The sequence below is a fragment of the Pelodiscus sinensis genome, chromosome 8 (genome assembly GCF_052426305.1).
Source record: "Pelodiscus sinensis isolate ZL-2025 chromosome 8, ASM5242630v1, whole genome shotgun sequence".
NCBI classification, from domain to species: Eukaryota; Metazoa; Chordata; order Testudines; family Trionychidae; genus Pelodiscus; species Pelodiscus sinensis.
Genome location: NC_143059.1, coordinates 75,105,906 through 75,130,131, shown reverse-complemented (window position 1 = coordinate 75,130,131; position 24,226 = coordinate 75,105,906). Strand labels below are relative to the sequence as shown.

The following is a 24,226-nucleotide window of genomic DNA, read 5'->3' as shown; positions in this document are numbered from 1 at the left end:
TGGAAGGAGATCTGGGAGCACTGAAAACACCCTGCGCGCTCTGAAAACACCCCGCGCGCTCTGAAAACACCCAGCGCGCGCTCTGAAAACACCCCGGGCGCGCTCTGAAAACACCCTGCGCGCTCTGAAAACACCCCGCGCGCTCTGAAAACACCCAGCGCGCGCTCTGAAAACACCCCGGGCGCGCTCTGAAAACACCCCGCGCGCTCTGAAAACACCCAGTGCGCTCTGAAAACACCCACTGCAGCAGTCAGGAAACCAAACGGCAGGTTAGGGATCATTACGAAAAGGAATAACAATGAGACACACACACATTGCTACTATATAAATCCCTGGTCCACCCACATCGTGCAGATGTCTGCAGACGTGCTCACCCATCTCAGAAAAGATCTCTTGGCATTGGAAAATGTTCAGTAAAGGGCAATAAAAATGCTGAGGGCTTGAGAACAGCTTCTGTATGTGACAGGAATAATAACACTGGGATTTTCTGCATGGGAAGGGTATGGAAGAGGTCTTAATTTCTCCACACTAGTCATGATTTTATTTAGTAAGGAAGTGTTAATCCTAGAACACTAGGACTGGAAGGGACCTCGAGAGTCATTGAGTCCAGTCCCCTGCCCCCATGGCAGGACCAAATACTGTCTAGACCATCCCTGAGAGACATTTATCCAACCTCCTCTTAAATATCTCCAGAGATGGGGATTCCACAACCTCCCTGGGCAATTTATTTCAGTGTTTAATCACCCTGACAGTTAGGAATTTTTTCCTAATGTCCAACCTAAACCTCCCCTGCTGCAGTTTAAGCCCATTGATTCTTGTTCTATCCTCAGAGGCCAAGATGAACAAGTTTTCTCCCTCCTCATGACACCCATTTAGACACCTGAAAACTGCTCTCATGTCCCCTCTCAATCTTCTCTTTTCCAAACTAAACAAACCCAATTCCTTCAGTCTTCCTTCATAGATCATGTTCTCTAGACCGGTAATCGTTCTTGTTGCTCTTCTCTGGACCTTCTCCAATTTCTCCACGTCTTTCTTGAAATGCGGTGCCCAGAACTGAACACAATTCTCCAACTGAGGTCTAACTAGTGCAGAGTAGAGCAGAAGAATGACTTCTCGTGTCTTGCTCACAACACACCTGTTAATGCATCCCAGATTCATGTTTGCTTTCTTTGCAACAGCATCACACTGCTGACTCATATTCAACTTGTGGTCCACTATGACCCCTGGACACCTTTCTGCCGTACTCCTTCCTAGACAGTCGCTTCTCATTCTGCATGTGTGAAACTGATTGTTCCTTCCTAAGTGGAGCACTTTACATTTGTCTTTATTAAGCTTCATCCTGTTTACCTCACACCATTTCTCCAATTTGTGCAGATCATTTTGAATTATGACCCTATCCTGCAGATTAGTCGCAACCCCTCCCAGCTCGGTATCATCTGCAAACTTAATAAGGACACTTTCTATGCCAATATCTAAATCGTTGATGAAGATATTGAACAGAGCCGGTCCCAAAACAGACCCCTGCGGAACCCCCCTTGTTATCCCTTTCCAGCAGGATTGCGAACCGTTAATAACTACATCCTTTGTAGTTTACTGTTGTTTACTCCTTCTCATAACATAAGAGCCAGGGATCAGCAAATGAAATTAATAGGCAGCAGGTTTGAAACCAAAGGAAGTTTTTCATCACACAATGCAGTCAACCTGTGGAACTCTTTGCCAGAGGATGTTGTGAAGGCCAAGACTATAACAAGGTTAAAAAAGGAGCTAAGTAAATTCATGGGGAATGGGTCCCTCTATGACAGGGTGGACAGGGCTGTGTCCCTAGCCTCTGTTTACTAGTAACTCTGAATTGGGTAGCGGGATGGATCCCTGTCCTGCTCAGTCCCTCCGGGGCACTTGGCATTGGCTACTGTTGGAGGACAGGATGCGGGATTGCATGGACTTTGGACACCCAGTATGGCCAAGGAGATTGTCCTTTCCCCTTGCTGTGCCTCAGTTTCCCTCTCAGTGAGTCAGAGAAATCCTCACACTGCCCAAAGAGCTGCACGATGTGCTGATCCTGGCCTGTCATTCCTCAGGCCCAGCCCAGCTCTGACCTGCTTTGTCCCCTTGCCCCTCCAGGTCTATTATGCTGTCTACACCTTTAAAGGCCGAAGTCCAAATGAGCTGAGTGTGTCAGCCAATCAGAGACTCAGGATCCTGCAGTTCGAAGACATCACAGGCAATCGAGAGTGGTGGTTGGCTGAGGCGCGTGGCAAGCAGGGCTACGTGCCGTCCAGTTACATCCGGAAGACGGAGTATACGTGAGGCTCTGCCACCCTCGGAGAGACTGCATCCCGGTGCCTTAATCCCAGCTGGACACGCGGGGCTGGGCGGGGCTGGGCCGCCTGCTGGGCTGAGGAGCCCGTGTGCAACGCCAGCCCGCCGCAAGCCCGGCCGTGTGGCCAGTGGGCTGGGCGCGAGGCCCCTGTGGGCAGGGAGGTGACAGCGCTGCAGGAATGAACGTTGCCGCCTGGCCTGTCTCTTCCTCCCAGCAGGGCAAGTAGCTTCCCCTTCCATCTGCGCAGGGCCTGGCTGGACACAGCAACGCCAAGTCCCAGGAGCAAGATGCCCCTCACTCGGGGCCAAGCGCTGCTGCCTGCCTGCCCCTGCCCCTGCCTCTGGCCCCTGCCTGCCCCCCCCCCCCCCCCGCCTGCCTGTCCTCAGCAGGCAGGGGCACAGGCTGGAGCTGGGAGATGGGCTGCAGAAGAGCGCCTGGGGCCTGCTGGCTGCGCCCAGCAACGCCGCGACCGGCAACGCTGCGCCTGTGCCGCTCTGGCTGCGCCCAGCAACGCCGCGCCTGGCACCTGGCAATGCTGCGCCTGTGCCGCTCTGGCTGCGCCCAGCAACGCCGCGCCTGGCACCTGGCAATGCTGCGCCTGTGCCGCTCTGGCTGCGCCCAGCAACGCCGCACCTGGCCCCTGGCAACGCTGCGCCTGTGCCGCTCTGGCTGCGCCCAGCAACGCCGCACCTGGCAACGCTGCGCCTGTGCCACTCTGGCTGTGCTGGCAACGCCGCGCCTGGCACCTGGCAATGCTGCGCCTGTGCCGTTCTGGCTGTGCTGGCAACGCCGCGACCGGCAACGCTGCGCCTGTGCCGCTCTGGCTGTGTCGGGAACGCTGCGCCTGGCCCCTGGCAATGCTGCACCTGTGCCGCTCTGGCTGTGCTGGCAACGCCGCACCTGGCCCCTGGCAACGCTGCGCCTGTGCCACTCTGGCTGTGTTGGGAATGCTGCGCCTGGCCCCTGGCAATGCTGCACCTGTGCCGGCAACGCCGCGCCTGGCACCCTCCCCCCACACCACACAAAGCAAGGCGGGTTTAAATCCTCTTTATACAGAGACAATTGCAGCGGCACAATCGGGGGGGGCTCCTCAGGGAGGCGTGGGGGGGCTGGGCAGTGTCACATTGTTTGTGGGAGCTCGGTGTAAAGCCCAGAGCCTAACCCCAGGCCATGCAGGGGGGCAGCCCAGGGCTGCAGTCCCCTCCCCTGGGGTCAGCGTTCTGCGTGCCGCAGCGAGGGGGCTGCATTAAAGCTCGAGGCCTGACGTGTCCTGTGGCTCCCTCGTGCGCGTCACTCGCCCCGACCCCCGTTCCTGCAGGGAAGGCTGCTCAGCGGAGCCCGAAGGCAGCTGCCCCCAGCCCCGCTCTGGGAGAGGAGCCACAGGCTGCCGACTGCAGCGCTAGGCCGGGCCATGGGCCAAGAAGGGAAGGTTCGTACAATGGTCCCTGTAGTGCAGCCAGGCTGCTCCCAGCCGCACAGCGGGGCAGCCGGTCCCCTGGGTGCTAGGGCTCTGCCCACGGCCTGCGGGGGCCCTGCCTGCACTGGCGTGACCACAGCAGGGCTGGGCTCTGTCCCTGGGGCATGGCGGGGAGGTGAGGCCCTGGGCCGGGCCCTCGCCTTTGGTCCCCGCTGCAGGGGGTGGAGGCCTGGGCAGGGCGCTGTCCCTCGGCTCCGGCTCCTACAGCACCGTGGTCTGGGCGCTCGCAATGCCGGCGTCCTTGGCCATGGCTGAGAAAAGGCCTTGCTGCTGGAGCAGCTGCTCCGGGCTGCCCAACTCCACCATGTGCCCCGCGTGCAGCACCAGCACCCTGCAAGCACAGACACACCCTGGTGAGCCCCAGGCCCAGCACAGCTTCTCCCAGCCCCAGGGGCTCCCAGGCGCTTACTGGGTTTGGGCCTGCCAAGAGCTTTCCCTCTACTACCTGTGCCAAGTGCTGGGCTCCGTGTGGCACAGGGCCCAGCCCCACCTTCCCGGGGGGGGATTCTAAGCCCTCCTCCCCCACCTGCAAGTAGAACCCCCAGCACCCGCCAACGGGCATCTGGCCACGTCCTGCTGGCCCTGGGGTGTGCACCTGCCGAGCCACGAGGGTGGGGGGGCCCTGCCTGCACCCCACCCCGTCTCTCTGTTGCTGGGCGGTACGGCGTGGACAGCAACTGCTTTGGGCAACCAAGGGAAGTCCAGGATGGAGGGGCTACAGGATCATCCCCCCACTAGTCACGATGGTATATAGCACGCCTGTCGTTCCCCCCGCCCCCGCCTGGCTAGCCAGGGTGGTATATAGCACCCCTTAACCCCTCTTCCCCCCCCCACAATGGTATATAGCACCCCTTTCTCTCCCCTTCTTCCCCCCCCCACGATGGTATATAGCACCCCTTTCTCTCCCCCTCGTCCCCCCCACGATGGTATATAGCACCCCTTTCTCTCCCCCTCGTCCCCCCCACAATGGTATATAGCACGCCTTGCTCTCCCTTCCCTGGGGGTATATAGCACGCCTTTCTCTCCCCTTCTTCCCCCCCCCCACGATGGTATATAGCACCCCTTTCTCTCCCCCTCGTCCCCCCCATGATGGTATATAGCACGCCTTTCTCTCCCCCTCGTCCCCCCCACAATGGTATATAGCACGCCTTGCTCTCCCTTCCCTGGGGGTATATAGCACGCCTTTCTCCCCCTCGTCCCCCCCTGATGGTATATAGCACCCCTTTCTCTCCCCCTCGTCCCCCCCACTATGGTATATAGCACCCCTTTCTTTCCCCTTCTTCCCCCCCCACGATGGTATATAGCACCCCTTTCTTTCCCCTTCTTCCCCCCCACGATGGTATATAGCACCCCTTTCTTTCCCCTTCTTCCCCCCCCACGATGGTATATAGCACCCCTTTCTCTCCCCCTCGTCCCCCCCACGATGGTATATAGCACCCCTTTCTCTCCCCCTCTCCCCCCCCACGATGGTATATAGCACCCCTTTCTCTCCCCCTCGTCCCCCCCGATGGTATATAGCACCCCTTTCTCTCCCCCTCGTCCCCCCCACGATGGTATATAGCACCCCTTTCTCTCCCCTTCTTCCCCCCACGATGGTATATAGCACGCCTTGCTCTCCCTTCCCTGGGGGTATATAGCACGCCTTTCTCTCCCCCTCGTCCCCCCCACGATGGTGTATAGCACGCCTGTCGTTCCCCCCGCCCCCGCCTGGCTAGCCAGGGTGGTATATAGCACCCCTTTCTCTCCCCCTCGTCCCCCCCGATGGTGTATAGCACCCCTTTCTCTCCCCCTCTTCCCCCCCACAATGGTATATAGCACCCCTTTCTCTCCCCCTCGTCCCCCCGATGGTATATAGCACCCCTTTCTCTCCCCCTCGTCCCCCCCACAATGGTATATAGCACCCCTTTCTCTCCCCCTCGTCCCCCCCCGATGGTATATAGCACCCGTTTCTCTCCCCCTCGTCCCCCCGATGGTATATAGCACCCCTTTCTCTCCCCCTTGTCCCCCCCTGATGGTATATAGCACCCCTTTCTCTCCCCCTCGTCCCCCCCACTATGGTATATAGCATCCCTTTCTCTCCCCCTCGTCCCCCCCACTATGGTATATAGCACCCCTTTCTCTCCCCCTCGTCCCCCCGATGGTGTATAGCACCCCTTTCTCTCCCCCTCTTCCCCCCCACAATGGTATATAGCACCCCTTTCTCTCCCCCTCATCCCCCCGATGGTATATAGCACCCCTTTCTCTCCCCCTCGTCCCCCCCACAATGGTATATAGCACCCCTTTCTCTCCCCCTCGTCCCCCCCACAATGGTATATAGCACGCCTTGCTCTCCCTTCCCTGGGGGTATATAGCACGCCTTTCTCTCCCCCTCGTCCCCCCCCGATGGTATATAGCACCCGTTTCTCTCCCCCTCGTCCCCCCCCGATGGTATATAGCACCCCTTTCTCTCCCCCTTGTCCCCCCCTGATGGTATATAGCACCCCTTTCTCTCCCCCTCGTCCCCCCCACTATGGTATATAGCATCCCTTTCTCTCCCCCTCGTCCCCCCCACTATGGTATATAGCACCCCTTTCTCTCCCCCTCGTCCCCCCGATGGTGTATAGCACCCCTTTCTCTCCCCCTCTTCCCCCCCACAATGGTATATAGCACCCCTTTCTCTCCCCCTCGTCCCTCCCGATGGTATATAGCACCCCTTTCTCTCCCCCTCGTCCCCCCCACAATGGTATATAGCACCCCTTTCTCTCCCCCTCGTCCCCCCCACGATGGTATATAGCACGCCTTGCTCTCCCCCTCGTCCCCCCCACAATGGTATATAGCACGCCTTGCTCTCCCTTCCCTGGGGGTATATAGCACGCCTTTCTCTCCCCCTCGTCCCCCCCGATGGTATATAGCACCCGTTTCTCTCCCCCTCGTCCCCCCCCGATGGTATATAGCACCCCTTTCTCTCCCCTTGTCCCCCCCGATGGTATATAGCACCCCTTTCTCTCCCCCTCGTCCCCCCCACTATGGTATATAGCATCCCTTTCTCTCCCCCTCGTCCCCCCCACTATGGTATATAGCACCCCTTTCTCTCCCCCTCGTCCCCCCCGATGGTGTATAGCACCCCTTTCTCTCCCCCTCTTCCCCCCCACAATGGTATATAGCACCCCTTTCTCTCCCCCTCATCCCCCCGATGGTATATAGCACCCCTTTCTCTCCCCCTCGTCCCCCCCACAATGGTATATAGCACCCCTTTCTCTCCCCCTCGTCCCCCCCACGATGGTATATAGCACGCCTTGCTCTCCCCCTCGTCCCCCCCACAATGGTATATAGCACGCCTTGCTCTCCCTTCCCTGGGGGTATATAGCACGCCTTTCTCTCCCCCTCGTCCCCCCCCCCCCCCCCCGATGGTGTATAGCACGCCTTGCTCTCCCCCTCGTCCCCCCCACGATGGTATATAGCACCCGTTTCTCTCCCCCTCGTCCCCCCGATGGTATATAGCACCCCTTTCTCTCCCCCTCGTCCCCCCCACTATGGTATATAGCATCCCTTTCTCTCCCCCTCGTCCCCCCCACTATGGTATATAGCACTCCTTTCTCTCCCCCTCGTCCCCCCCACGATGGTATATAGCACCCCTTTCTCTCCCCCTCTCCCCCCCGATGGTATATAGCACGCCTTTCTCTCCCCCGATGGTATATAGCACCCCTTTCTCTCCCCCTTTCCCCCCCACGATGGTATATAGCACCCCTTTCTCTCCCCCTCTCCCCCCGATGGTGTATAGCACCCCTTTCTCTCCCCCTCTCCCCCGATGGTGTATAGCACCCCTTTCTCTCCCCCTCTCCCTCCCGATGGTATATAGCACGCCTTTCTCTCCCCCGATGGTATATAGCACCCCTTTCTCTCCCCCTTTCCCCCCCACGATGGTATATAGCACCCCTTTCTCTCCCCCTTTCCCCCCCACGATGGTATATAGCACCCCTTTCTCTCCCCCTCGTCCCCCCGATGGTGTATAGCACCCCTTTCTCTCCCCCTTTCCCCCCCCGATGGTATATAGCACCCCTTTCTCTCCCCTTTCCCCCCCACGATGGTATATAGCACCCCTTTCTCTCCCCCTCGTCCCCCCCTGATGGTGTATAGCATGCCTGGCGTTCCCCCCGCCCCCGCCTGGCTAGCCAGGATGGCATATATCCGTGTTTCTTAAAACTGTTCTGCGACACACCAGTTGGAGGTGTGCTGCGGAGAACAGAATTCAAAATGGCCTCCCTTAAAGGGGCAGGTGACTTTTTTATTCAGGTGCCTCCCCCTGCTGGCCTGTCCCGCCACACCTGTCGCTGTCCAGGATCGTGTGCAGGCGGTGGGCAATGGTGAGGACTGTGCAGTTGGCAAATTCGTGCCGGATTGTTGTCTGGATTAACGTGTCTGTTTCCAGATCCACTGCTGCTGTCGCCTCGTCCAGGATGAGGATCTTGGATTTGCGGAGCAGGGCTCGGGCCAGGCACAACAGCTGCCTCTGCCCCACGCTAGGGGGGGAAAATACACCCGGTACGGACCGTGCCCAGCCCCACCTCTGCCTGCAGCCAGGCCACACCGGGCCGGGCCTGCCATAGCAGCTGACAGCGCGTGCAGCCAGGCGCCGGCAGGAGGCCTGCAAGCCCAGTGCCTGTGGCTAACCAGCAGCCCCAGGGGCTCTGGAGATGGGGTAAGAGGCTGCAGGCAGCTGCTGTGGCCTCCTCTTTACCCCTCCCCCCGCAGCTCCCACCAATACTGCACTGCGTAGGGTACCACAGCGTGTGGGTATCCAGGTCACCTGGTGCCCCAGGCAGCTGCAGCACTACAGCAATGGCCTCTGGAAACCAGCCCCATCCCTAAGCTGGTGAGGAGCCAGGGCAACGCCCCCGCCCCGCCCCGCCCCCGCCCCGCCTGTGGATTCGCTAGACCCGTGGTCCAAAACCCGGAGCATGAGGGCTGGTGCGTGGCCCCGTCTGGCTGCGTTCTGCCCGGTCGCAGCTGGAGTCAGGCCCGCAGCAGGGGGCACGCGCCCACCGCGAGCCACCTACCTCAGGTTCTCGCCCCCTTCGCTCACGGGGTAGCACAGGCGTTCGGGCAGGTCCAGCACGTAGGCCTGCAGGTGGGCCAGCTCCAGGGCCTTCCAGAGCTCCTCATCCGAGTACTGGCCAAAGGGGTCCAGATTCATCCGTAAGGTCCCGGAGAACAGCACCGGGTCCTGCAAGCACAGCAGGGTCTGACGGCCGCAGAGCCGGGCGCTGCTGAAAGCCAGGGCTGCAGACACGGGAGACGCCGCCCCAGGCCAGTCTGCTCTGGGCCCAGGCCAGCGCGGAGCACTTTGTTCAGCCCCACAGACTGCCTGCCCTGTGTGCCCAGCCCGCTGCCCTCACAGGCTGGGCGGGGCCGGCTCCTTCCCCACGGCTGAGCCAGGCTGGGCCCGCTGCCCTCACAGGCTGGGCGGGGCAGGCTCCTTCCCCACGGCTGGGCCAGGCTGGGCCCGCTGCCCTCACGGGCTGGGCGGGGCCGGCTCCTTCCCCACGGCTGGGCCAGGCTGGGCCCGCTGCCCTCACGGGCTGGGCGGGGCCGGCTCCTTCCCCACGGCTGAGCCAGGCTGCGCCCGCTGCCCTCACGGGCTGGGCGGGGCCGGCTCCTTCCCCACGGCTGGGCCAGGCTGGGCCCGCTGCCCTCACAGGCTGGGCGGGGCCGGCTCCTTCCCCACGGCTGAGCCAGGCTGGGCCCGCTGCCCTCACGGGCTGGGCGGGGCAGGCTCCTTCCCCACGGCTGGGCCAGGCTGGGCCCGCTGCCCTCACAGGCTGGGCGGGGCCGGCTCCTTCCCCACGGCTGAGCCAGGCTGGGCCCGCTGCCCTCACGGGCTGGGCGGGGCAGGCTCCTTCCCCACGGCTGGGCCAGGCTGCGCCCGCTGCCCTCACGGGCTGGGCGGGGCAGGCTCCTTCCCCACGGCTGGGCCAGGCTGCGCCCGCTGCCCTCACAGGCTGGGCGGGGCCGGCTCCTTCCCCACGGCTGAGCCAGGCTGGGCCCGCTGCCCTCACGGGCTGGGCGGGGCAGGCTCCTTCCCCACGGCTGGGCCAGGCTGGGCCCGCTGCCCTCACGGGCTGGGCGGGGCAGGCTCCTTCCCCACGGCTGGGCCAGGCTGGGCCCGCTGCCCTCACGGGCTGGGCGGGGCCGGCTCCTTCCCCACGGCTGGGCCAGGCTGGGCCCGCTGCCCTCACGGGCTGGGCGGGGCCGGCTCCTTCCCCACGGCTGAGCCAGGCTGCGCCCGCTGCCCTCACGGGCTGGGCGGGGCCGGCTCCTTCCCCACGGCTGAGCCAGGCTGGGCCCGCTGCCCTCACAGGCTGGGCGGGGCAGGCTCCTTCCCCACGGCTGAGCCAGGCTGGGCCCGCTGCCCTCACAGGCTGGGCGGGGCAGGCTCCTTCCCCACGGCTGAGCCAGGCTGGGCCCGCTGCCCTCACGGGCTGGGCGGGGCAGGCTCCTTCCCCACGGCTGGGCCAGGCTGCGCCCGCTGCCCTCACGGGCTGGGCGGGGCAGGCTCCTTCCCCACGGCTGGGCCAGGCTGGGCCCGCTGCCCTCACGGGCTGGGCGGGGCCGGCTCCTTCCCCACGGCTGGGCCAGGCTGGGCCCGCTGCCCTCACGGGCTGGGCGGGGCCGGCTCCTTCCCCACGGCTGAGCCAGGCTGGGCCCGCTGCCCTCACGGGCTGGGCGGGGCAGGCTCCTTCCCCACGGCTGAGCCAGGCTGCGCCCGCTGCCCTCACAGGCTGGGCGGGGCAGGCTCCTTCCCCACGGCTGAGCCAGGCTGGGCCCGCTGCCCTCACAGGCTGGGCGGGGCCGGCTCCTTCCCCACGGCTGGGCCAGGCTGGGCCCGCTGCCCTCACGGGCTGGGCGGGGCCGGCTCCTTCCCCACGGCTGGGCCAGGCTGGGCCCGCTGCCCTCACGGGCTGGGCGGGGCAGGCTCCTTCCCCACGGCTGAGCCAGGCTGCGCCCGCTGCCCTCACGGGCTGGGCGGGGCAGGCTCCTTCCCCACGGCTGAGCCAGGCTGCGCCCGCTGCCCTCACAGGCTGGGCGGGGCCGGCTCCTTCCCCACGGCTGGGCCAGGCTGGGCCCGCTGCCCTCACAGGCTGGGCGGGGCCGGCTCCTTCCCCACGGCTGAGCCAGGCTGGGCCCGCTGCCCTCACGGGCTGGGCGGGGCCGGCTCCTTCCCCACGGCTGGGCCAGGCTGGGCCCGCTGCCCTCACGGGCTGGGCGGGGCCGGCTCCTTCCCCACGGCTGGGCCAGGCTGGGCCCGCTGCCCTCACAGGCTAGGCGGGGCCGGCTCCTTCCCCACGGCTGAGCCAGGCTGCGCCCGCTGCCCTCACAGGCTGGGCGGGGCCGGCTCCTTCCCCACGGCTGAGCCAGGCTGGGCCCGCTGCCCTCACAGGCTGGGCGGGGCAGGCTCCTTCCCCACGGCTGAGCCAGGCTGGGCCCGCTGCCCTCACGGGCTGGGCGGGGCAGGCTCCTTCCCCACGGCTGGGCCAGGCTGCGCCCGCTGCCCTCACAGGCTGGGCGGGGCAGGCTCCTTCCCCACGGCTGGGCCAGGCTGGGCCCGCTGCCCTCACGGGCTGGGCGGGGCCGGCTCCTTCCCCACGGCTGGGCCAGGCTGGGCCCGCTGCCCTCACGGGCTGGGCGGGGCCGGCTCCTTCCCCACGGCTGAGCCAGGCTGGGCCCGCTGCCCTCACGGGCTGGGCGGGGCCGGCTCCTTCCCCACGGCTGGGCCAGGCTGCGCCCGCTGCCCTCACAGGCTGGGCGGGGCAGGCTCCTTCCCCACGGCTGAGCCAGGCTGCGCCCGCTGCCCTCACAGGCTGGGCGGGGCAGGCTCCTTCCCCACGGCTGAGCCAGGCTGGGCCCGCTGCCCTCACAGGCTGGGCGGGGCCGGCTCCTTCCCCACGGCTGGGCCAGGCTGGGCCCGCTGCCCTCACAGGCTGGGCGGGGCAGGCTCCTTCCCCACGGCTGAGCCAGGCTGGGCCCGCTGCCCTCACGGGCTGGGCGGGGCAGGCTCCTTCCCCACGGCTGGGCCAGGCTGGGCCCGCTGCCCTCACGGGCTGGGCGGGGCCGGCTCCTTCCCCACGGCTGGGCCAGGCTGGGCCCGCTGCCCTCACGGGCTGGGCGGGGCCGGCTCCTTCCCCACGGCTGAGCCAGGCTGGGCCCGCTGCCCTCACGGGCTGGGCGGGGCCGGCTCCTTCCCCACGGCTGGGCCAGGCTGCGCCCGCTGCCCTCACAGGCTGGGCGGGGCAGGCTCCTTCCCCACGGCTGAGCCAGGCTGCGCCCGCTGCCCTCACAGGCTGGGCGGGGCAGGCTCCTTCCCCACGGCTGAGCCAGGCTGGGCCCGCTGCCCTCACAGGCTGGGCGGGGCCGGCTCCTTCCCCACGGCTGGGCCAGGCTGGGCCCGCTGCCCTCACAGGCTGGGCGGGGCCGGCTCCTTCCCCACGGCTGGGCCAGGCTGGGCCCGCTGCCCTCACGGGCTGGGCGGGGCAGGCTCCTTCCCCACGGCTGAGCCAGGCTGGGCCCGCTGCCCTCACGGGCTGGGCGGGGCCGGCTCCTTCCCCACGGCTGGGCCAGGCTGGGCCCGCTGCCCTCACGGGCTGGGCGGGGCAGGCTCCTTCCCCACGGCTGGGCCAGGCTGGGCCCGCTGCCCTCACAGGCTGGGCGGGGCCGGCTCCTTCCCCACGGCTGAGCCAGGCTGCGCCCGCTGCCCTCACAGGCTGGGCGGGGCCGGCTCCTTCCCCACGGCTGGGCCAGGCTGCGCCCGCTGCCCTCACAGGCTGGGCGGGGCCGGCTCCTTCCCCACGGCTGGGCCAGGCTGGGCCCGCTGCCCTCACGGGCTGGGCGGGGCAGGCTCCTTCCCCACGGCTGGGCCAGGCTGGGCCCGCTGCCCTCACAGGCTGGGCGGGGCAGGCTCCTTCCCCACGGCTGGGCCAGGCTGGGCCCGCTGCCCTCACAGGCTGGGCGGGGCCGGCTCCTTCCCCACGGCTGGGCCAGGCTGGGCCCGCTGCCCTCACGGGCTGGGCGGGGCCGGCTCCTTCCCCACGGCTGGGCCAGGCTGGGCCCGCTGCCCTCACAGGCTGGGCGGGGCCGGCTCCTTCCCCACGGCTGGGCCAGGCTGGGCCCGCTGCCCTCACGGGCTGGGCGGGGCCGGCTCCTTCCCCACGGCTGGGCCAGGCTGGGCCCGCTGCCCTCACAGGCTGGGCGGGGCCGGCTCCTTCCCCACGGCTGGGCCAGGCTGGGCCCGCTGCCCTCACAGGCTGGGCGGGGCCGGCTCCTTCCCCACGGCTGAGCCAGGCTGCGCCCGCTGCCCTCACAGGCTGGGCGGGGCAGGCTCCTTCCCCACGGCTGGGCCAGGCTGCGCCCGCTGCCCTCACAGGCTGGGCGGGGCCGGCTCCTTCCCCACGGCTGGGCCAGGCTGGGCCCGCTGCCCTCACGGGCTGGGCGGGGCAGGCTCCTTCCCCACGGCTGAGCCAGGCTGGGCCCGCTGCCCTCACGGGCTGGGCGGGGCCAGCTCCTTCCCCACAGCTGGGCCAGGCTGGGCCCGCTGCCCTCACAGGCTGGGCGGGGCAGGCTCCTTCCCCACGGCTGGGCCAGGCTGGGCCCGCTGCCCTCACAGGCTGGGCGGGGCAGGCTCCTTCCCCACGGCTGGGCCAGGCTGGGCCCGCTGCCCTCACAGGCTGGGCGGGGCCGGCTCCTTCCCCACGGCTGGGCCAGGCTGGGCCCGCTGCCCTCACGGGCTGGGCGGGGCAGGCTCCTTCCCCACGGCTGAGCCAGGCTGCGCCCGCTGCCCTCACGGGCTGGGCGGGGCCGGCTCCTTCCCCACGGCTGAGCCAGGCTGGGCCCGCTGCCCTCAAAAGCTGGGCGGGGCAGGCTCCTTCCCCACGGCTGAGCCAGGCTGGGCCCGCTGCCCTCACGGGCTGGGCGGGGCAGGCTCCTTCCCCACGGCTGAGCCAGGCTGCGCCCGCTGCCCTCACGGGCTGGGCGGGGCAGGCTCCTTCCCCACGGCTGGGCCAGGCTGGGCCCGCTGCCCTCACAGGCTGGGCGGGGCCGGCTCCTTCCCCACGGCTGGGCCAGGCTGGGCCCGCTGCCCTCACGGGCTGGGCGGGGCCGGCTCCTTCCCCACGGCTGGGCCAGGCTGGGCCCGCTGCCCTCACGGGCTGGGCGGGGCCGGCTCCTTCCCCACGGCTGGGCCAGGCTGGGCCCGCTGCCCTCACGGGCTGGGCGGGGCCGGCTCCTTCCCCACGGCTGGGCCAGGCTGGGCCCGCTGCCCTCACAGGCTGGGCGGGGCCGGCTCCTTCCCCACGGCTGAGCCAGGCTGCGCCCGCTGCCCTCACAGGCTGGGCGGGGCAGGCTCCTTCCCCACGGCTGGGCCAGGCTGCGCCCGCTGCCCTCACAGGCTGGGCGGGGCCGGCTCCTTCCCCACGGCTGGGCCAGGCTGGGCCCGCTGCCCTCACAGGCTGGGCGGGGCAGGCTCCTTCCCCACGGCTGGGCCAGGCTGGGCCCGCTGCCCTCACAGGCTGGGCGGGGCCGGCTCCTTCCCCACGGCTGGGCCAGGCTGGGCCCGCTGCCCTCACAGGCTGGGCGGGGCCGGCTCCTTCCCCACGGCTGGGCCAGGCTGGGCCCGCTGCCCTCACGGGCTGGGCGGGGCAGGCTCCTTCCCCACGGCTGAGCCAGGCTGCGCCCGCTGCCCTCACAGGCTGGGCGGGGCCGGCTCCTTCCCCACGGCTGAGCCAGGCTGGGCCCGCTGCCCTCACAAGCTGGGCGGGGCAGGCTCCTTCCCCACGGCTGAGCCAGGCTGGGCCCGCTGCCCTCACGGGCTGGGCGGGGCAGGCTCCTTCCCCACGGCTGAGCCAGGCTGCGCCCGCTGCCCTCACAGGCTGGGCGGGGCAGGCTCCTTCCCCACGGCTGGGCCAGGCTGCGCCCGCTGCCCTCACAGGCTGGGCGCTGGCCTGGCAGACGGGAGGAGGAGCCAGCACGTGGGTCTCAGCAGGCTGGCTGCCGATTACTGCCTGGGTTAGGCCCTGGCATTCTCGGGGAGCTGCCTGGCCTGGGCCCTGGATGAAAGGGGGGGGCCTAGGGGATGGTCTCCCCCGCCCAGCCCTCAGCACAGACCAGCCGAGCAGTGCAGGGCTCTGGTGGCGATTTAAAGGGCCCAGTGCTCCAGCTGCTGCTGCAGCCTCAGGAGAGCAGCTTGGAGCCCCAGACCCTTTTAAATCACCGGGGCAACTGCCCCCTTGGCTGCCCCCGCGCTCTGCAGTCCGGCCCGTGCCCAGGGACGAGCACAGGGGTGGCTGAGCCCTTGCCAGAGCTCAGGTGGTGCCCAGGCCACACGTGGGCCCCACGGAGAAACCCCGGCCAGCTGCCAAGCACCTGGGCCTGCCCGTGCAGCTCACCTGGGGGATGATGGTGAGGCTCCGGCGCAGGTCATGGAGGCCGATGGTGGCGATGTCCACCCCGTCGATCACGATCTTCCCGCCGGCAGCCTCCAGGAGCCGGAAGAGGCAGCTGGTGAGCGAGGATTTCCCAGCCCCCGTCCGGCCCACCACCCCGACCTGTGGAGACAGCAGCCTGCGCGGTGAGGCGCCGGGGGCCCTCGCTCCAGCCACAGTGGCCCTTTGCCTCCCCGACCGGGTCTGGGGCGCGTCACTGGTTGGCTTCCCCTCAGCGGCCATCGGGCAGGGGCGGCTGCCACGCTCAACGGGCTCCCCCAGTGCTTCCTGGCCCCAAGCCCAGGACTGCGCCCCACCCTGTAGCTCACTCCACGGCTGCCTGGCTTCCCGGCGCTCACAGCCCCGGGCCAGCAAAGCCAGGCTGCATGGCACAGACCCCTCGGCTGGCCTGTGATGCTGGGCTCAGATCTGGTCTCTGGTTTGGCCAGGCAGAGGGGATGAGCCACCCCCTCCCCCCCCTGCCATTCTCTGCTCCAGCCTGGGGAGCAGGCCAGGCCATTTCAGCTAGACGAGGCGGGGAGCGGCCGCTTGGAAGCGACGCATGAAACCTCCGTGCCCGGCTTACAGCAGACAATCCAGCCCAGTGAAGATACAGCCTGGGCCGGGCATGCCCCAAGGTGACAGGCGGAGCGTCCGTATGCAGCTGGACTAAGGCAGGGAGTCAGTCGGCCCCCGCAGCGGGCTCGGCGTCTAGGTGCTGCTTAGGAAGAGGTGACGGGCGCGTTGCACAGCGCTATGGCGGTGGCCTGCACAGGCAGCCCTCGCTGGGGCGCAGCTCGCTCTGTCGGGCTGGTGGGTGCGTGTCAAGGCTGCGCTAGCTCCTAGGGACGGGGATGGGCTGAGTAGCAGCGTGCTCATTACCAGTGTCGCAAAGGGACCTGCTGGAGCGAGCCCAGCGTGGGGAGGGGTTTGCTGCGCGGCACTCGTCTGGGGCAGCCCAGGTGCAGGGGGCGCTCCAGGGGGCCGGCCCAGGGCAGCACGGCAAATGACTCGTTAGCAAAGGGGAATTAGGCCAAGACTCACACGGCGACTAGGGAACTGGCTAAAGGGAAGGCGAGTGGCCGCTCAGACAAGGGAGGGCCCTCGAGCAGGGCGTATCCCGTGCTGCTAACGCCGCTGCCCTTGGCACAACGCGCGTCCCCTGGGGAGGAAATTCACCCCTGCAAAAGTTCCAGCGCAGGCTCTGTGGGCTGCACACGAGCCTCTGCTGCGAGCGGGAGGTGACGGGGAGAGGTGCCTGGGTGGACGTGACGTGCTAGGAGGTGTCAGGCCAGGTGTCCCCGGAGCCGCCGTCCAAGGCCCCACGAGGCCACCGGGTGCATGCTCAAGGAAGAGGAATTCGGACGGGGAGAGGTGCAGAGAGCTGGGCCAGCCGGGGGCGGGGGAATAGCTGATGCGAGCGGACTGCCAGCGCCCGTTGGTTTAGATCCCTCCGGCTGCAGAGGAGTGAGGCGCTGGGCTGGGGGCCAGCAGCGGAAGGCGTTCGGGGCTGGGCCCGTGACGGGGTCACCGGGTGCTTGTGCCAGTTGTGCAGAAGTAAGCAGGGGGCTCCCAGAACCAGGTAATCGCACAACAAAACAGCAGCTGCAAGTCAATGTTTGAACTCTAGGACTGCGAGAGGCATCATGGCCAGACCAACCCTGAAAGGGGTAGAGATGGGCAGCTGGATTTGAACCGGCCACCTCCTGATCTAGCGAGCAAAGGCACTACCATTGAGCCGTGGGTCTGACCCCCCAGAGCCCTTCCCCCCAAGGCTCGACCCCAGCCGTGGGTCTGACCTCCCCCAGAGCCCTTCCCCCAAAGGCTCTACCCCAGCCGTGGGTCTGACCCCCCAGAGCCCTTCCCCCAAAGGCTCTACCCCAGCCGTGGGTCTGACCCCCCCCCAGAGCCCTTCCCCCAAAGGCTCTACCCCAGCCGTGGGTCTGACCCCCCCCCAGAGCCCTTCCCCCAAAGGCTGTACCCCAGCCGTGGGTCTGACCTCCCCCAGAGCCCTTCCCCCAAAGGCTGTACCCCAGCCGTGGGTCTGACCCCCCAGAGCCCTTCCCCCAAAGGCTCTATCCCAGCCGTGGGTCTGACCTCCCCCAGAGCCCTTCCCCCAAAGGCTGTACCCCAGCCGTGGGTCTGACCCCCCAGAGCCCTTCCCCCAAAGGCTCTAGCCCAGCCGTAGGTCTGACCCACTAGCATCCTTCTTGTGCTCTTATCGGGGAGGGGCAGGGCTTGGACACCCAGGAAAGCCCTTGCGGTTTATATCTCATGTTCCTTAAATTCATGCTTCAGGGCTTCCTCCTGTCTGCTGGCAGGGCCAGGAGGGACCGTTTCCCGTCCCCCAGTGTGTGCTGTGGGAGTGTCGTGGGGCGGCCCTGCTCGGAAGCAGAAAGGCTAGCAACAGCTGGCGCTGAGACACTGGCTGCGGGGCTGAGCCTAGCCCCATGCTCAGGGTCTAGCGGCCTGGAGAGGCGTCCCCGTCAGACTGGCGGGCGGCTCACGTTCCCTGGATTATCTTGGTACGGTCTCAGACCCCTGCCCCACGTACTCCTGCTCTGCTCTGCTGCAGCACGGTCCTGCCTCCTGGGGTGGGGCTTGGAGGACGGGGGCTGGTGGCCTGTGACACGTGGCAGGTCCGACCCGATCTGGGGCCCCCCTCTGGCTCAGTGAGAACGTCAGTCCCTCTCCCCCTCCCACCTTGGCACAGCAGCTGACAGCAAAGCCCCCGAGAGGTCTGTCCCAGAGGCTAGTTACCTTCTCAGTGCTGGCAATGGCGCAGGTGAGTCCGTGCAGCACCAGATCCAGCCCGGGGCGGTACCGGGCCTGGTAATCCGTGATCTGGATCTCGCCTCTGCTAGGCCAGCCGGGGGGCGGGCGCTGCTCCGTCACCCACGGCGCCTGGGGATGGGGGAGGAGGGGTAGTAGATAGAATCATAGAATAATAGGACTGGAAGGGACCTCGAGAGGTCATCGAGTCCAGCCCCCCGCCCTCAAGGCAGGACCAAGCTCCGTCTACACCATCCCTGACAGATGTCTATCTAACCAGTTCTTAAATATCTCCAGAGAGGGAGATTCCACCACCTCCCTTGGCAATTTATTCCAATATTTGACCACCCTGACAGTTAGGAATTTTTTCCTAATGTCCAATCTAAACCTCCCCTGCTGCACTTTAAGCCCATTACTCCTTGTCCTGTCCTCAGAAACCAAGAGGAACAAATTTTCTCCTTCCTCCTTGTGACACCCTTTTAGATATTTGAAAACCACTATCATGTCCCCCCTTAATCTTCTTTTTTCCAAACTAAACAAGCCCAGTTCATGAAGCCTGGCTTCATAGGTCATGTTCTCTAGACCTTTAATCATTCTTGTCGCTCTTCTCTGTACCCTTTCCAATTTCTCCACATCTTTCTTGAAATGTGGCGCCCAGAACTGGACACAGTACTCCAGCTGAGGCCTAACTAGCGCAGAGTAGAGCGGCAGAATGACTTCACGAGTTTTGCTTACAACACACCTGTTGATACAACCTAGAATCATATTTGCTTTTTTTGCAACAGCATCACACTGTTGACTCATATTCAACTTGTGGTCCACTATGACCCCTAGATCCCTTTCCGCCATGCTCCTTCCTAGACAGTCGCTTCCCATCTTGTATGTATGGAACTGATTGTTCCTTCCTAAGTGGAGCACTTTGCATTTCTCTTTATTAAACCTCATCCTCTTTACCTCTGACCATTTCTCTAACTTGCTAAGGTCATTTTGAATTATGTCCCTATCCTCCAAAGAAGTCGCAACCCCACCCAGTTTGGTGTCATCTGCAAACTTAATAAGCGTACTCTCTATCCCAATATCTACATCATTGATGAAGATATTGAACAGTACGGGTCCCAAAACAGACCCTTGCGGAACTCCACTTGTTATCCCTTTCCAGCAGGATTTAGAACCGTTAACAACAACTCTCTGACTACGGTTATCCAGCCAATTATGCACCCACCTTATCGTGGCCCTATCTAAGTTATATTTGCCTAGTTTATCAATAAGAATATCATGCGAGACCGTATCAAATGCCTTACTAAAGTCTAGGTATATGACATCCACCGCTTCTCCCTTATCCACAAAGCTCGTTATCCTATCAAAGAAAGCTATCAGATTAGTTTGGCATGACTTGTTCTTCACAAACCCATGCTGGCTATTCCCTATCACTTTATTACCTTCCAAGTGTTTGCATAGGATTTCCTTAATTACCTGCTCCATTATCTTCCCTGGGACAGACGTTAAACTGACCGGTCTATAGTTTCCTGGGTTGTTCTTTTTCCCCTTTTTATAGATGGGCACAATATTTGCCCTTTTCCAGTCTTCTGGAATCTCCCGTCTGCCATGATTTTTCAAAGATCATAGCTAAAGGCTCAGATACCTCCTCTATCAGCTCCTTGAGTATCCTGGGATGCATTTCATCAGGACCTGGTGACTTGCTGACATCTAACTTTCCTAAGTGACTTTTAACTTGTTCTTTGTGTATCCTATCTTCTAAACTTACCCTCTCTCTGCTTGTATTCACTACGTTAGGCACACCTCCAGACTTCTCGGTGAAGACCGAAACAAAGAAGTCATTGAGCATCTCCACCATTTCCAAGTTCCCTGTTACTGCTTCTCCCTCCTCACTAAGCAGTGGGCCTACCCTGTCCTTGGTCTTCCTCTTGCTTTTAATGTATTTATAAAAGGTCTTCTTGTTTCCCTTTATGCCTGTAGCTAGTTTGATCTCATTTTGTGCCTTTGCCTTTCTAATCTTGCCCCTGCATTCCCGTGTTGCTTGCCTATATTCATCCTTTGTTAGTTGTCCTAGTTTCCATTTTTATAGGACTCCTTTTTTATTTTGAGATCATGCAAGATCTCCTTGTTAAGCCTAGCTGGTCTTTTGCCATATTTTCTATCTTTCCTACACAGCGGAATTGTTTGCTTTTGGGCTCTTAACAACGTCCCTTTGAAATACTTCCAACTCTCCTCAGTTGTTTTTCCCTTCAGTCTTGCTTCCCATGGGACCTTACCTACAAGTTCTCTGAGCTTATCAAAATCTGCCTTCCTGAAATCCATAACCTCAATTGTGCTGGTCTCCCTTCTACCTTTCCTTAAGATCATGAACTCTATTATTTCGTGATCACTGTCCCCTATACTGTCTTCCACTTTCAAGTTCTCAACTAGTTCCTCCCTATTTGTTAAAACCAAATCCAGAACAGCTTCTCCTCTGGTAGCTTTTTCAACCTTCTGAAACAGAAAGTTGTCTCCAATGCAGTCCAGAAACTTATTGGATAGCCTGTGCCTCGCTGTGTTAGTTTCCCAACATATGTCTGGATAGTTGAAGTCCCCCATCACCACCAAATCTTGGGCTTTGGATAGTTTTGTTAATTGTTTAAAAAAGGCCTCATCCACCTCTTCCACCTGGCTAGGTGGCCTGTAGTAGACTCCTAGTATGATATCACCCTCGTTTTTTACCCCTTTTCGCTTAACCCAGAGACTCTCTACACAGCTATCTCCTACATTCATCTGCAAAGCACGCTGGGTAGCAACATGCACGTGACGCAAGAAATGCCTCGATGCCCATTTTCGCTGCGCCCCCCAGCCCCCGGCCACGGCCTCACCTCGTTCTGCACCTCCACGTACTCCTGCACCCGCTCCACCGCCACAATGTTGGTCTCCAGCTCCGACGTCATCCGCACCAGCCAGTTCAGCGTCTGGGTGACCTGCACAGCGGAGACGGGCCCTGACCCTGGCTCAGGAACACCCAGGCCTGCCCGTCCCACCTCAATGCACGAGAGAGCAGCTCCTTGCTCCATCCCGACCCCCGCCCCGCCCGGGACACCTGCCCCTGCACCCCCAGCCCCTCCCGACCCCGCACCCCCCGCCCCGCCCGGGACACCTGCCCCTGCACCCCCAGCCCTTCCCGACCCCGCACCCCCCGCCCCGCCCGGGACACCTGCCCCTGCACCCCCAGCCCCTCCCGACCCCGCACCCTCCCTCCGCCCCGCCCGGGACACCTGCCCCTGCACCCCCAGCCCCTCCCGACCCCGCACCCTCCCTCCGCCCCGCCCGGGACACCTGCCCCTGCACCCCCAGCCCCTCCCGACCCCGCACCCTCCCTCCGCCCCGCCCGGGACACCTGACCCTGCACCCCCAGCCCCTCCCGACCCCGCACCCTCCCCCCGCCCCGCCCAGGACACCTGCCCCTGCACCCCCAGCCCTTCCCGACCCCGCACCCTTCCCCCCACCCCGCCCGGGACACCTGCCCCTGCACCCCCAGCCCTTCCTGACCCCGCACCCTTCCCCCCACCCCGCCCGGGACACCTGCCCCTGCACCCCCAGCCCTTCCTGACCCCGCACCCTTCCCCCCACCCCGCCCGGGACACCTGACCCTGAACCCCCAGCCCTTCCTGACCCCGCACCCTTCCCCCCACCCCGCCCGGGACACCTGACCCTGCATCCCCAGCCCTTCCTGACCCCGCACCCTCCCCCCACCCCGCCCGGGACACCTGACCCTGCACCCCCAGCCCTTCCCGGCCCATCCTCACCCCGCAACCTCCCCCCGCCCGGGACACCTGACCCTGCACCCCCAGCTCTTCCCGGCCCATTCTGACCCCGCACGCTCCCCCCACCCCGCCCGGGACACCTGACCCTGCACCCCCTGCCCTTCCTGACCCCGCACCCTTCCCCCCACCCCGCCCGGGACACCTGACCCTGCACCCCCAGCCCTTCCCGGCCCATCCTCACCCCGCAACCTCCCCCCGCCCGGGACACCTGACCCTGCACCCCCAGCTCTTCCCGGCCCATTCTGACCCCGCACGCTCCCCCCATCCCGCCCGGGACACCTGCCCCTGCACCCCCAGCCCTTCCTGACCCCGCACCCTTCCCCCCACCCCGCCCGGGACACCTGCCCCTGCACCCCCAGCCCTTCCTGACCCCGCACCCTCCCCCCACCCCGCCCGGGACACCTGACCCTGAACCCCCAGCCCTTCCTGACCCCGCACCCTCCCCCCACCCCGCCCGGGACACCTGACCCTGCACCCCCAGCCCTTCCCGGCCCATCCTCACCCCGCAACCTCCCCCCGCCCGGGACACCTGACCCTGCACCCCCAGCTCTTCCCGGCCCATTCTGACCCCGCACGCTCCCCCCATCCCGCCCGGGACACCTGACCCTGCACCCCCAGCCCTTCCCGGCCCATTCTGACCCCACACCCTCCCCCACCCCGCCTGGGACACCTGACCCTGCACCCCCAGCCCTTCCCGGCCGATCCTCACCCCGCACCCTCCCTCCACCCGGGACACCTGACCCTGCACCCCCAGCCCTTCCCGGCCGATCCTCACCCCGCACCCTCCCTCCACCCGGGACACCTGACCCTGCACCCCCAGCCCTTCCCGGCCCATTCTGACCCCGCACCCTCCCCCCGCCCGGGACGCCTGACCCTGCACCCCCAGCCCTTCCCGGCCCATTCTGACCCCGCACCCTCCCCCCGCCCGGGACGCCTGACCCGCGCGCGCGCGCACACACACACACACACTGTGGGACACCTGACCCCCTCCCCACTGCAGGACCCTTGCAGCCACGGTAGGCGCCAGCCCTCAGGCTGTGCCACCCTGTGCGCGCTGCCCGGGGCGAGCCGGCCCCCGCAGAGCGGAAAGGCCTCGTCCGCCCAGGGCCCCGCCTCACGTTGAGCGCCGAGGAGATGGAGAGCCCGACGATGCCGCTCCCCAGCGAGTCCCTCGTCATCACAGCCAGGAGAGCCGCAAAGAAAACCACCAGGTTCCCGATAAACTCCAGGCGCACAGCCAGCCACCTGCACCGGGGAGAGCCGCCGCGTGAGCCGTGGGGACCCCGGCCGCACCGACGCCCCACTGCGGGGCCCCTCACACAGACCGGCGGTGGTGCCATGCCTGGGCCCCCGGAAAGTCTCACCCCACCTGCTCATGGCTCCGACCCCCACCACCTCACGGGAGCCCGGCCCCACCTCCACCTGCTCACGGCCCTGACCCCCACCACCCCACGGGAGCCCAGCCCCACCTCCACCCTCTCACGGCCCCGACCCCCACCACCCCACGGGAGCCCAGCCCCACCTCCACCCGCTCACGGTCCTGACCCCCGCATCCGCCCCACGGGAGCCCAGCTCCACCTCCACCCTCTCACGGCCCCGAACCCCGCATCCGCCCCACGGGAGCCCGGCCCCACCTCCACCCTCTCACGGCCCCGACCCCCACCACCCCACGGGAGCCCAGCCCCACCTCCACCCGCTCACGGCCCCGACCCCCACCACCCCATGGGAGCCCAGCCCCACCTCCACCCGCTCACGGCCCTGACCCCCACATCCGCCCCACGGGAGCCCGGCCCCACCTCCACCCACTCACGGCCCCGACCCCCGCATCCGCCCCATGGGAGCCTGGCCCCACCTCCACCCGCTCACGGCCCCGACCCCCGCATCCGCCCCATGGGAGCCCGGCCCCACCTCCACCCGCTCACGGCCCCGACCCCCACATCCGCCCCACGGGAGCCCTGCACCACCTCCACCCACTCACGGCCCCGACCCCCGCATCCACCCCATGGGAGCCTGGCCCCACCTCCACCTGCTCACAGCCCCGACCCCCGCATCCGCCCCACGGGAGCCCGGCTCCACCTCCACCCGCTCACGGCCCCGACCCCCGCATCCGCCCCACGGGAGCCCAGCCCCACCTCCACCTGCTCAAGGGCCCCCCGCATCCACCCCACGGGAGCCCGGCTCCACCTCCACCCGCTCATGGCCCTGACTCCCGCATCCGCCCCCTGGGACCCCAGCCCCACTGTCACGTTACCAAATTTGAGGGGAGCAACCAGATCGCTGCTGCACCCATAGGTGGGGGTGTTGGCCCCAGAAAATGGTAAAAAAGGGGGGAGCCATGTGAGGTGTTGAATAGAAGCTCACTGTCTGCTGATCCTGTGTATGCTGGTCATGTGATTGT

The 24,226-nt window shown here is 65.5% G+C and overlaps 2 protein-coding genes across 8 annotated transcripts in view; one reads left to right on the top strand and one right to left on the bottom strand.

Moving 5' to 3' along the window:
• The window catches only part of DNMBP (dynamin binding protein), an 88,302-nt gene extending 84,718 nt beyond the window's left edge, over positions 1-3,584 (top strand). For all 6 annotated transcript variants that reach the window (XM_075934445.2, XM_075934443.2, XM_075934444.2 and 3 more), the window contains one exon: positions 2,122-3,584. In XM_075934445.2, the coding sequence (XP_075790560.2) occupies positions 2,122-2,307 (186 nt within the window). In that variant the 3' untranslated portion in view covers positions 2,308-3,584. The remainder of the gene's footprint in view (positions 1-2,121) is intronic.
• Positions 3,352-24,226, bottom strand: part of ABCC2 (ATP binding cassette subfamily C member 2) — a 99,573-nt gene continuing 78,698 nt past the window's right edge. For both annotated transcript variants that reach the window (XM_089780324.1, XM_089780325.1), the window contains 7 exons: positions 22,947-23,073; positions 20,884-20,985; positions 18,008-18,151; positions 15,212-15,370; positions 8,834-9,000; positions 8,102-8,296; positions 3,352-4,128 (listed from right to left, as the gene is read on the bottom strand). In XM_089780324.1, the coding sequence (XP_089636450.1) occupies positions 3,999-4,128; positions 8,102-8,296; positions 8,834-9,000; positions 15,212-15,370; positions 18,008-18,151; positions 20,884-20,985; positions 22,947-23,073 (1,024 nt within the window). In that variant the 3' untranslated portion in view covers positions 3,352-3,998. The remainder of the gene's footprint in view (positions 4,129-8,101; positions 8,297-8,833; positions 9,001-15,211; positions 15,371-18,007; positions 18,152-20,883; positions 20,986-22,946; positions 23,074-24,226) is intronic.